At 31.6% G+C, this 11,726-nt stretch overlaps 1 protein-coding gene across 2 annotated transcripts; it reads left to right on the top strand.

Moving 5' to 3' along the window:
• Positions 1-616: 616 nt before the first annotated feature.
• LOC107624156 (iron-sulfur assembly protein IscA-like 1, mitochondrial) lies at positions 617-5,486 on the top strand. Of its 2 annotated transcripts, none has more exons than XM_016326624.2 (4): positions 617-1,063; positions 3,178-3,393; positions 4,187-4,304; positions 5,047-5,486. In XM_016326624.2, the coding sequence occupies exons 2-4, from the start codon at positions 3,204-3,206 to the stop codon at positions 5,141-5,143; spliced, it is 405 nt and encodes a 134-aa protein (XP_016182110.1). In that variant the 5' UTR covers positions 617-1,063; positions 3,178-3,203; the 3' UTR covers positions 5,144-5,486. The 2 variants fall into 2 exon arrangements, with proteins under 2 accessions (XP_016182110.1, XP_016182109.1); XM_016326623.2 differs by having other exon boundaries at positions 709-1,063; positions 4,172-4,304.
• The last annotated feature ends 6,240 nt before the right edge of the window (positions 5,487-11,726 follow it).

The following is an 11,726-nucleotide window of genomic DNA, read 5'->3' as shown; positions in this document are numbered from 1 at the left end:
GGCCATAATTTAACAAAGTTGCTGTCCCCCTAGAGTTTTCATAAAAAAAAATAAAAATGTTATATATACACCAAAACCAGCCACCAATGTATTTGTGTATAAATATATGTGTAATTTAATTTATTTTTAATTTGTATTTATATTCATTCTAGCATGTATTTTATACTGGTGGCCGACTTTATTGGCTGATTTTAGTGTACATCGTAGTATAACTCTAAAAAAATATTTAAATTGATGTCTCTCTTAGTAATTTTTCATCTAAAAATGATTTTGAGTAGTATAATCCAAACAATATTTATTTTACTATAATTTATTTTGATATAAAGATTGTCAAATATAAATCACATTAACATAAACTTATTTTTTATCAAAATCAATTTTACAAAATCAATTTTATACAAAATTCTATTTGTAAATTATAATTCAAACACATACTTTGTTTTTTTATAGTTTATTTAAATTCACGTTAAGCTTTTTAAAATTTTAATATTTATTCAATGAATTCATTTTGAAATTGATATAAAAAAATTTCAAAAGTAATTTAACATTAATTTAAATCATCATATAAAAATTATATCATTATATAAATTGTTATACAAATGTATACTCAAAAATCGTTTATATGTTATACACGGTTCCACCAAGATAGTCTAAAAAAAAAAAAAAAAGACTAAAAGAGAGAAAAAAAAACGGGGTTCCTTCTCTCTCACAAAGAAACCCCTTCACAATAGCTAACGCCCCCTCTCTCTCTCTCTCATCGCCGCCAGCAGCAGCAGCCAGCGCCCGGCTTCGCCGTCGCCGAACTCTTCTCCTCAGCCAGCGTCCAGCCCCGCCGTCGCTATCCTCTTCTCCTGGATCCCTTCTCCTCGCGTCGCCAGGTCTGTTCGGAGCTGGGCGTCGCCACCTCTGTCCTCGTCGTCGGCCACCCTGAACTTGTGTCTCTGTCTTCGTCGTCGAGCCTCCCGCCTCTCTCTCGTGCGCGTCAACCTGTCTTCGAGCCTCTCTCTATCCGAGTTCACTTTCCTTCCTCCCTGGCCGTCACTTCCCTTCCTCCCTCGCCGCCGTAAGCAAAACTGCTTCAATTTATGTTTTCTTGTTTTGTTAATTTGACCGAGTTGCTGAAATCTGATTCTGAGTTGCTGATTTTTCTGCTTTTGTTCATTTTTATTTATTTTGTTAAATTTGGATGGATGATGGTTGATGGTGTTTTGTTAAATTTTTTTAAAATAATTTTGATATTCTGAGTTGCCGATTTTCTGAAATAATTGTGTTCTAATTGGGATTGTTGCTGATGTGATTCTGAATTTAGTTTGGATGCTGAATTTGGATTTTTTGCTTAGTTTTGCTGTTTTTGGATTCTCTGGCTTTGAATGATTTTGGATGCTGAGAAGTTTTTGGATTCTGACTTTTGTTGAATAATTGATTAGTATTGAGGATAAAAATGTAATAGAATAAGATTTTCTTCAAGAAAGAGTGAAAGAAGAGGAGTTAGACTCTTGAATGTTATTCTGTTTCAGGTCAATAGCTTCCATATATATATATATAGTACAAACCTTATGTTTGGAAGTGTGATTTAATTTTTAGTTCAAAATAATATGATCTGTGTATTGATTCTTAATAATTCTGTTTTCAATTCTAAGTCTATGAATTCATTTCTTTGTTTCTTATATCACAATTAATTTTCTCCTTTTCTCATCACCATTCTGTTCTGATTCTTTTGGAGTGTTTATTTTGATTCTCAAGCAATTGAGCTTGATTAGAGCTTAGAAATTAATTAAAAATCTTTTATTATGAATATTTAATAATAAAATATGAACTAGTTACTATGTGAAATAGTAAAATTTTGAATTTTAAATTGTTGTTCTGGGGATGTTCTTGATGATGTTGTGCTGTTTTTGACATTTTAGTAACTTGTTAATTGATAAATTGTACTTTTTGTGGTTTGTTCTTGATCTTATTATTGTTATTTTGATCTTAGTTTATATTGTTGATCTTAATTCATTGTTTTTATCATTGAGTTGCTGTTAACTAAATTTTGTTATTGACTAGATGATAGTATCAATTTGGTTAAATTGGGGATAATTGTGCAGAACAATGAATGGATGGAGGATGCAGATCTTGTTTTAGTTGGTGGTTGTTTTAATTAATAGGTTGCAGTTCTAGTTCTTATTTTGTCGTTGTATTGCTATATTAACTTGTTTTGTTAACTTGTTTTGTTATGTTCTTGATCTTTCTAACTTGTTACTTTGATAAATTGTTGTTCTGGGGCGGTTCTTGATCTTGTAAATTGCGATTGTTAGGTTGTTGTGCTGCTTTTGACATTTTAATAACTTGTTAATTTGATAAATTGTACTTGTTGTGGTTTGTTTTTTATCTTGATCTTATTATTTTGATCTTAGTTTATGTTGTTGATCTTAATTAATTGTTTTTTTCATTGGGTTGCTGTTAACAAAATTTTGTTATTGGCTAGATGATAGTATCGGTCAATTTAATTTGTTGTTCTCGTTATTGCATTTTGTTTGATCTTAGTTTATGTTTTTTTGGATTTTGATTATTGATGACAAACTATGATATTGGCATTTTATGTGTTGGTTGTTTCTTTTATTATTTGACTTTTGAGTTTGTATTTGGATGATATTATAATATTGTGGTTGGTGTAATACTTTTGATTTAGATGACATTCTAAAGTTTAAATTAGATTATAATTATGTTTTGGTGTGTTCATTTATGTTTTATTTATTATTTTATTATAAAACGGTTATTCCGATTGAACCGGTTGAACCTGTAAGCCAATGAGGCAGTGAATTAGTAGCTAGAGTGGTTCAATGACCGGTTCGGTTTTTAGAACCTTGGTAAGAGCCCGACTAACCTTATGAAAACTCAAAAAAAAAAAAATCTAAAATACGAGTTTAATTTGTTTTTGAAAAAAAAAAGATTTTTTTTATTTTATAACAGAAAAAATCCTTTAACAACTTCGTTGTCCTAAAACTAAAATAATAGTGATAAACGCTGCTTCATCCATCTCCATCCATCTCCAGAAACACAACAGAATTGCAATTTGATTCCAATTCATTAACAAATAAAAACGACGGAATCTGCTCCTGCAACGTACTAACCCTAACTCCCATCAAATTCAGAAATCAATCCTCATCTTCTTCTTCTTGCCTTTCTGAGCAGATCTAGTCACTTTCCGCGAACAGGCGATGGCATCGAAGGCGGTGGCCGTGGCAGCTGAGAAGGTTGGTAGGGCTGCGCGCCGTCAGGCCGTTACCTTAACGGACGCCGCCGCCTCCCGTGTACGGCAGCTTCTTGAGCAGCGCCAGAGGTCTTTCCTCAAGCTCGGTGTCAAGGCTCGCGGTTGTAACGGCTTATCCTACACCCTTAACTACGCAGGTTTTCCTCTTTGCCTTTTTTTTATACGATTATTTGTGTTATATACATATGATATAGGCATAGCATGATCATGTAGCTTCGGGTTAGGGTTACGGTTTTCTTATTTATATGGTTTATTTTGCCATGTAAACTTTTGTTTGTGAAAGAGAGGCGTATTTCAATTTATTTTGCATGTATCAATCCAATAATATCCTATTTGTTTATATGCCGGAATTTTCCTATTTCCTTGGGAAGCTTTTTCTTATTTGGTTGCATTAGTATCTTGTTGACGCCCAATGTCATGAAATTGCTCAATTTGTTTTCTTCCGAGCTAACACATTTTGGGGATTGAAATGGATTTATGATGAAAATGAATTAAGCTTGAAGTTCTTTGTTAAGGAATTAGGAACTAGCAGAAACAATGAAACAATTGATGACCATAAAGAGGTTAAGAAACAATAGATATCATTATTCCACTAGGTTGAGTTGCTATATGGATTAATCCACACCGTTGACCTCTATCAAAATATTGCTAACTTGTGTTATCACTTTTCCAATACATCATTGCATCATGTCATGTTAAAGATGCATAAATTACATTGGTATACTATGTTATGTTAAGGAGCTACTGCTTTAAGTAACTTCCATATGACTGCAAAAGCATGCATTTGAGGTACTAATGGTGCAACCATGTGTATTATGATCTTAAATCTGATGTCCCAAATATGAGAAACATTGAAAAATGTTTACTTTGGGGCTAGCTAGAGATGAGTGCATTTTGACTTTTTTACCTTAATAGTTTTTGGTTTGACAGATGAAAAAGGGAAGTTTGATGAGTTGGTTGAGGATAAAGGTGTCAAGATACTGATTGATCCAAAGGCCCTTATGCATGTTATCGGAACAAGGATGGATTTTGTAGATGACAAACTCAGGTAAATGTTTATATCTCTCTCCCCCTTCCCTCCTTTTTGTTTTTGTTTTTTTTTTCTTTTTTTTTTTTTGGCTTATTGTATTGTGGTAAAGAAATACTTTTCGTTTTCGGAGCAATATTATATATCGGGAAAATATGCAATTACAGAAACAAACATCTTAAGACCATTGTATCAAAACTGCACATTGGATTGTGAATTTTTGGCCATATTTAGACTTGATAAGTTATAGTGTTATACCTTGTGTTAGTTCCTTTTTATTGAAGAGTTCATCCTCTCACGTCTCACCAAGTTACTTTGTATACATTTCAATTCATACTGTGGTTGTCTAAACTTGGAAATAGTAGGTTCCTCGATGATATCTGATTTTTGAAGAGCAAAATTAAATTTAATATATTATTGTTGATGATCATGAATGTGACAATTAATTGTTTAGACTATTTGTGTCTGGCAAACTTCATGCTTTCACCTCAGAACAGTATATTTGGTAAATTTTGATCAACTTGTGAGTGACTATTTATTCCCTCTCGCACCAATGAATAAATTTGCTATCTACTTGCTTTTGTTATTTATCTGTATCAGTGGATATATATGTTCTGCTTGACTTTGTTACTTTTTGTGATTCCCCTTTTCCTCAACTTAACTTTGTGATGATAATGATAATTATAGTATTAATAATTGCTGTCTTCTTTCCTTGCTTGTTTATTAACGAATAATTATATTTTTTATTTTTATTTTTTTCCAGATCAGAGTTTATTTTTGTCAATCCAAACTCCAAAGGCCAGTGTGGTTGCGGTGAATCTTTCATGACATCAACAAGTAGTGGAGGAGGCAAGCCATGAAATGGTTGCAATTATTGTTTGATGATTTTAATCGATCAACATACCTGTACAATTAATGGATTTCAAAAATTTTGCGTGGGGAAATGAGGAAATGAAAGCTTTTGGTGCTCGAACTACTGGATAGTGAATTTTGAGATAGTTTCATTACACGGTTAGCTGAAGCTAATGGTAATAACTAATAAGTGCATAGGACAACAACTAATTTGTATTATCGCAACATTTATTCTGATGATTCTGATTTCCAATGTAAATTCTCTTTTGTATTATGAAATTTGTATATTTTGTACAACAATATCATCATCATTTAAATAAAAGTAAAATACACACCATTCTTATATCTTTATATCACTCCGTTTTTTCGCCGTTTGTATAACTACAAACGTAACATTTTCCTGTTTTTTAAAGTCAGACCTACATTACCCTCTCCTACAAAATAAAAATAAGCTACAATCAAACTCTTAACGTATTTTCTTGTAATCAAGATAATACATAAATTTTAGAGTTGAAACATTATTGTTGGGTTCCATAGTGATCTCTTCATCTTCTTTTTTAAAATTATCTGAGATTCTCCGCAGTTTTGTAAGCCCTAGTTTATTGTAGGCGTCTTCTTAGAGTCCTTTCAATTTCAGAATCAAAGTCAAGAATAGGTTCTTTGTCTCTGTTCCTACTCATAAATAAACAGAAAACAAGAAAAAGTGGAGATCTCTACATCAAAGTAAGGAGAATTCTCGGTGAGATAAACTGAGTAGAAAAATAAAATAAAATAAAAAAGGAAAGAATTTTTGAAGAATAAAAGAAAATTTAAACCAAAAATTCGAAAATTAAAAGAAGGAAAAAAAAGAAAATAAAATGAATAAAAGAAAGAAAAAATTACTAGTAAATTTTTGAAAATTAAAGGGGACAATTTAAACAAATTAAAGCAACAAAACGCTTGATCTAGGTAATCAAACAACGGGTAGTTGTCAATCAAGTCAATCCCCGGCAATGGTGCTAAAAATTTGGTGCGGATTTTTGAAAATCACAAACTAACTGACAAGTGCACCAGGTCGAACCAAGTAATACCTTAGGTGAGTGAGGGTCGATCCCACGAGGATTGATAGACCAAGCAACAATAGTTGAGTAATTTATTTAGTCAGACAAGCAAAAAGGAGTGTTTTTGAGTTCAAATTGCATTAAAAACTAATTCAGAAAATTTAAGAAAGAAAACAGTAAACGGATTGTAAGAATTATACGAGAAACAGTTAATGTTTTGGAGATATTTATTTTTCTGAATTAACAATTCTTGCCAACTACTTTAATCATGCAAGATTCAATTCATGACAAACTTTAATTGATTAAACCCTAATTTCTTAGTGATTTAATCTCCTCTAACTTAATCAAGTGTCTATTCCTTGATCACTTAATTTAGGTTAAAGGGTTAAGTCCAATTCTAATTTATTAGCCACACAAACTCTAAATACCCAAAGATAAGATGATTATATATCACGTATCACGTTAAGTTCGAGTAATTAAAAAATTACGAGGAATTACTTTCAAGTTGTTATTCAAGTGAGTTAACTTTTTCAAAATTCAACAAAAATTCAAATAGAAAAGAGTTATCTTTCAATATACTCTAATTACTAGGATGAAAAACGAAAGTAATAATTAAATTTAAATCAATACATTAATTAAAAGTAGAATTACAATAGTATTAATCCATCAAAATAAACAAAGCTCCTAACTTTAAAAAATTGTGTAAAGTGGGAATGAGGAAGAAAGAACAGCGCAGCTTGAAGGGATGAATCTTTTCTCTTTTTATATCCAACCTAATTGATTTGAAAATAAAATAAAATAATAAATCAAAAACCTAAAAGATTGTATTTTGTTTTAATAAAAATGAAAAGAAAATAAATAATAAAAAGAAACTAAAGCCTTCCTTGGACTCCAAAAACGTGCTACTGGCGCTAAACGCCAGGCTGACATTTAACACCGCTAACGTAGAGAATGTTCTGTGAGTTACTGTTTTTCTGGCGCTTTAGCGCCACTACCATGTGGTTTTGGACACTGTTTACGAGGTAGCTGGCGCCAAACGCCGAGTCGTGGCATTTAGCGCCAGCTTGATAGCAAGCTTGCACGAAGTATGAGGTGCCTGGCAACTCGACGTTTAACGCCAGCTTAGCACCCAACTTTCTCATTTTTCTTCTGTACAAACTCTGTCAAACTCACCCGAATCTTTTCTAAAATTAATAAAACCACAATTCGCATCAAAGTAGCCTCAAACACTAAAATCTCATAAAAACTTAATAAATCTATATCTAAAATATTAAGAAAATATAGAAAAGATGCTCACGCATCAGCATCCATGTAGATAGTTGCATACAATAATTGTCATAAACTTTTGGTCTTGTCTTTCTTAATGCTAGCAAGAGAAAATGCTATTGTTTAAGTGTGGAGAAGTTGATAAACCCATATTTTATGATGAATCTTGGATTGAAAGGAGTGAATTTGTTTTTATTAACTTATCCTGCATATATTCATTGAACTTGCATATTTTTGTGAATTTCTCCTAATTGTTCTTAATGCTGAGAAACATTTTTTTATGCTTTAAAATTGCTAAATTTAATTCCCTTCTATTCCATTCGATGCCTTGATGTGTTTGTTGAGTGATTTCAGAATTAGAAGACAAGAATGACTTAGAAGGATGGAGTAAAAACATGCAAAAGTAGAGGAATCATGAAGAATTGAAGATTTGGAGTTTTGGTCATTATGCGTACGCATGGGTCATGCATACCCATGTGTACGTATGACATGCAGCGCATGCCTCATTAATGAAAGTATGTGATTGCGATTTCTGAGTTAATTTTGGGCCAAATTCAGTTTCATTCTGAAGCATTGAGGGTTTAGATTCGGGGGGGGGGGGGGGGGAGGGGGGACACACTCATGCCATTCTATCATTCTACATAGTTTTTCATAATTTTCTAGTGAGAAAAATTCTAAGTTCTCTCTAAGTTTTTCTAGGATTCTTTTCAATTTTGTACTCAATTCTGAATTTCAACCTTGTGTGATTATAGTTTGTTTTAATTTTCTTGTTCTCTCACTTTAATTTTCCTTAAAATTACTCGAGTCACTTTGTTATTTCCTTAGTTTATGAACCTTGTGAATTTTGAATTCTTATTAATGAATTGATGTTTTTATGTTTTATATATATTTGATTGATTGCTATTAGTGCTACCTTATAGTGATTAGATATAGTTTTGGTTAATTTTAATAATTTCATGATGATTTATTTCATTGAATACCAAGTGTTTGATGAAATGTTTTATTTGATTATGGAGTAAAACTTTGATCTCTTGACTTGGGATTGAGTAATTAGGGATCCTTGAGTTATCAATGTCCAAAATTGATTGGTAATTTAAAGTTGTTAGTTGATTTATTTTTCATTAACGCTAATCTTTATCAAATTTAATTAATAAGTTGATTAGGATTTATGGATTGAGATTAATTATGCCTACTTGATTTTCTCTTGATGTTAGAAAATAATGAAGTAGAAATAGCTCTTAACAATTACCATATTTGTGGTTGATAACAAAAATAAAAAGTCTAAATTCTCAACCCTAACCATGACTTTTTTTTTTTTTTATACATTTGAATTACGCTCTTCATTTGTCTATTGTTTCAATCTTTCATAGCTTGATTTAGTTGACTATTAATATAGTTGTTATCTAATCATTACTCTCCATTCATGCTTGCTTAGTTATTTGTTTTTCGTGCTTATTAATTTTAGTTCTTTGCCATTTAATTGTTGTTGGCTCATTTAATTTCTAGTCCCTTTATTTTTATACGTGAAATCCCTCAAGTTCATAACTAACAATGTGAATTTGATTGCTAGTTTAAAGGAGAATGACTCAGGATTAACCCTCCTGGTTATTTGATTTGAGGAAAAACTATCATTTGTATCTATAAAATTTGCGAACGCTGATAAAAGTACCCATCAAATAAGAAAATTAACGTTGTATCCATGAAAGATGGGTTCCGTGTGATAATAGTACCCAAACCGTGAGTTTTCGTTGATTTTTTAATAAAATTCTCAAATTACCCCTTTTATCTTCTTTCCCAAATTCCAAATTTCACAACCCTCATCTTTCGTGTTCCTTTGCCACCGCCAGTCACTATTCCCTCAAGACCCAAACACTTGATGTCTTCCTCCAACCTTTATCTTCAACCTCTATCTCTCTTTATTCCAATTCTAATTTGTTCTCCAAATCTAAATCCAAATCAACTTTAAGATCATTACCCTTGTTGTTTCTTTCTTCTTCGGATGCAACAACAACACTAAGAAAGCACACCCTTTTCAAACTCTTCAACCTCTTCAACCTGAATATTGTTGTTCTTCTTATTCCAAAGCAATAAGTAAAAGAATTCAGCAAGGCCAGGGGAATGTAGGGTGAAGAAGGACTCACACTCCCAAGCCCACCTTCAACGACGACATCATCAGCAAGTGCTGCTCCTCAGGTGAGTTCCCAGCAAAGCTTCTCCTCTGCAACAAATGCGACCAAAGCTATCACATCTTCTATCTCTGACCTATCCTTCCTTCCGTTCCCAAAGGCTCTAGGTTCTGCGCCTCTTGTTCCCACAGTAACACCAAGAAACCAAAATGTATGTTTTTTGTTAATTTCAAATTTCTTTTTTTTTTTCTGCACCAAATCTACAAATCCATAATATTTGAACAATAACCTCAGATAATTGATAATTCACAGTTTTTAATCTTTTTAATTTTTTGGTGGCTAGCAACAACAGAGAAACACGAAGGGTGAGGGTGGTGAATGTTTGAAATTTGGGGAAGAAGATAAAAGAAGTAATTTGGGAATTTTATTAAAAAGTCAACAAAAAATTACGATTTGGGTATTATTGTCACACGAAACCCATCTTTCATGGATACAACGTTAGTTTTCTTGTTTGATGGGTACTTTTGTCAGCGTTTGCAAAATTCATGGGTATAAATGGTAATTTTTCCTTTGATTTGAAGTTGACAATCTTTTAAGTTTTGATTGTAAGTTGTTTACCAATTTAGACTATATTTACGACATAATTGAGTTTTTAAAACTTGTGAATTTCTGAACCGTTGACTAGTTTGCATCATTAGGGTATAGTTTTAAATTCAAGGGTATTTTAGTAATTTCAAAATTTTAGTCTCTAACTTAATCTCAAATCAAATAGGATACAAAGACATAATTTTAGTTCTGTATATTTTACACTAAATATAATACTAAAATTTATTTCAGTCTTTGTCTCTCAATTTCAATCTCTCTTTTAAATGCTATTTAGTGATGCAAATTGGCATCCTTTTAAAGTTGTAACAGATAAAGAAGGAAATGCTAAGATACAACGACTTTAAGAATTGCATGACTATTAAAGGAATATTTTTTTTCTATTTTAATCCCCGTGAATTAGGGGTGTTCATGGATCGGATCGTATCCGCAGATCCGCGGTAAATATCCGCATCCGATCCGAAAATTGCGGATACGATTCGATCCGCAAATTGATCAGATCGGATCTGATCCACACCCTTTGTGGATCGGATCGCGGATATCTGCTCTACATCCGCGTATCCGATCCGCGGATTCGCAGATCCGCACTATAATAATTAAAAAATAAATAAAATATATATGTTTAGTATTATATTTACTTGTTTGTATGTTTTAGTTAGTAATTATTATTCATATATTGTATTATTTTATTTTTGTTATTTAGAGAGAGTTTGATTAAAAATATTTTAGGAATAAATAAGTTTAAAACTATGAAAGAAATATTTTTATTGAATTCTTTTACATAGAAATATGATTAAAAATAGAAGGTTTAATTATGCGGATATATCCGATATCCGATCCGATCCGATCCGCAAATGTACGGATCGGATCGGATCGGATCTGGCACTAAAGAGTGCGGATATCATATCCGATGCGATCCGATGAAAATTGTGTGGATCGGATCAAATTTTCGGCCATATCCGATCCGATCCGATCCGCGGACACCCCTACCGTGAATTATTACTTTGTTCATTAATTTGGGGACATTACCTCATGCCTTGCTGTCTATACTATTGTTACTGTTTGAAGTATACCGTGGGTATTATTGCCTTTAAGATCTATTGGGGACTATTGGTATTAGGATGTTCACGGTGCGGTTTGGATCGGTTTTGAATAAAAAATATTTTTTTAAAAATAATCCGATCCGATTTGATCCAATTTTAAGCGGTTTGGATTGGATTAGATTTGCGGTTTTATAAATTAAAAAAATTAAATACATATAACAAGTCTCAACATCAAATTTTAAATAATTAACAATGACGTAACAAATCTCAACAATATCTTAAAAAGCCAATAATAACATAACAATAGAAATAAAATTATAAGTTAATTAAAATAAATAAATAAAATTTTGAATATAAAATATTTATTAAATAATAATATATGAATAATATAAAAATATATAAAAAATTGAACATATTATAAGTATAATTGTAAATATAATAATAAAATAATAATATTATAGCACATTGTATGGTTTGGATTGAATTGGATCGGTTATGAAAATTAGATCCGAA

Source organism: Arachis ipaensis, chromosome B10 (assembly GCF_059453495.1).
Source record: "Arachis ipaensis isolate K30076 ecotype BB chromosome B10, ASM5945349v1, whole genome shotgun sequence".
NCBI classification, from domain to species: Eukaryota; Viridiplantae; Streptophyta; class Magnoliopsida; order Fabales; family Fabaceae; genus Arachis; species Arachis ipaensis.
Note: the sequence above shows the minus strand (reverse complement) of the source record. Positions and strands in the feature narration are given on the sequence as shown.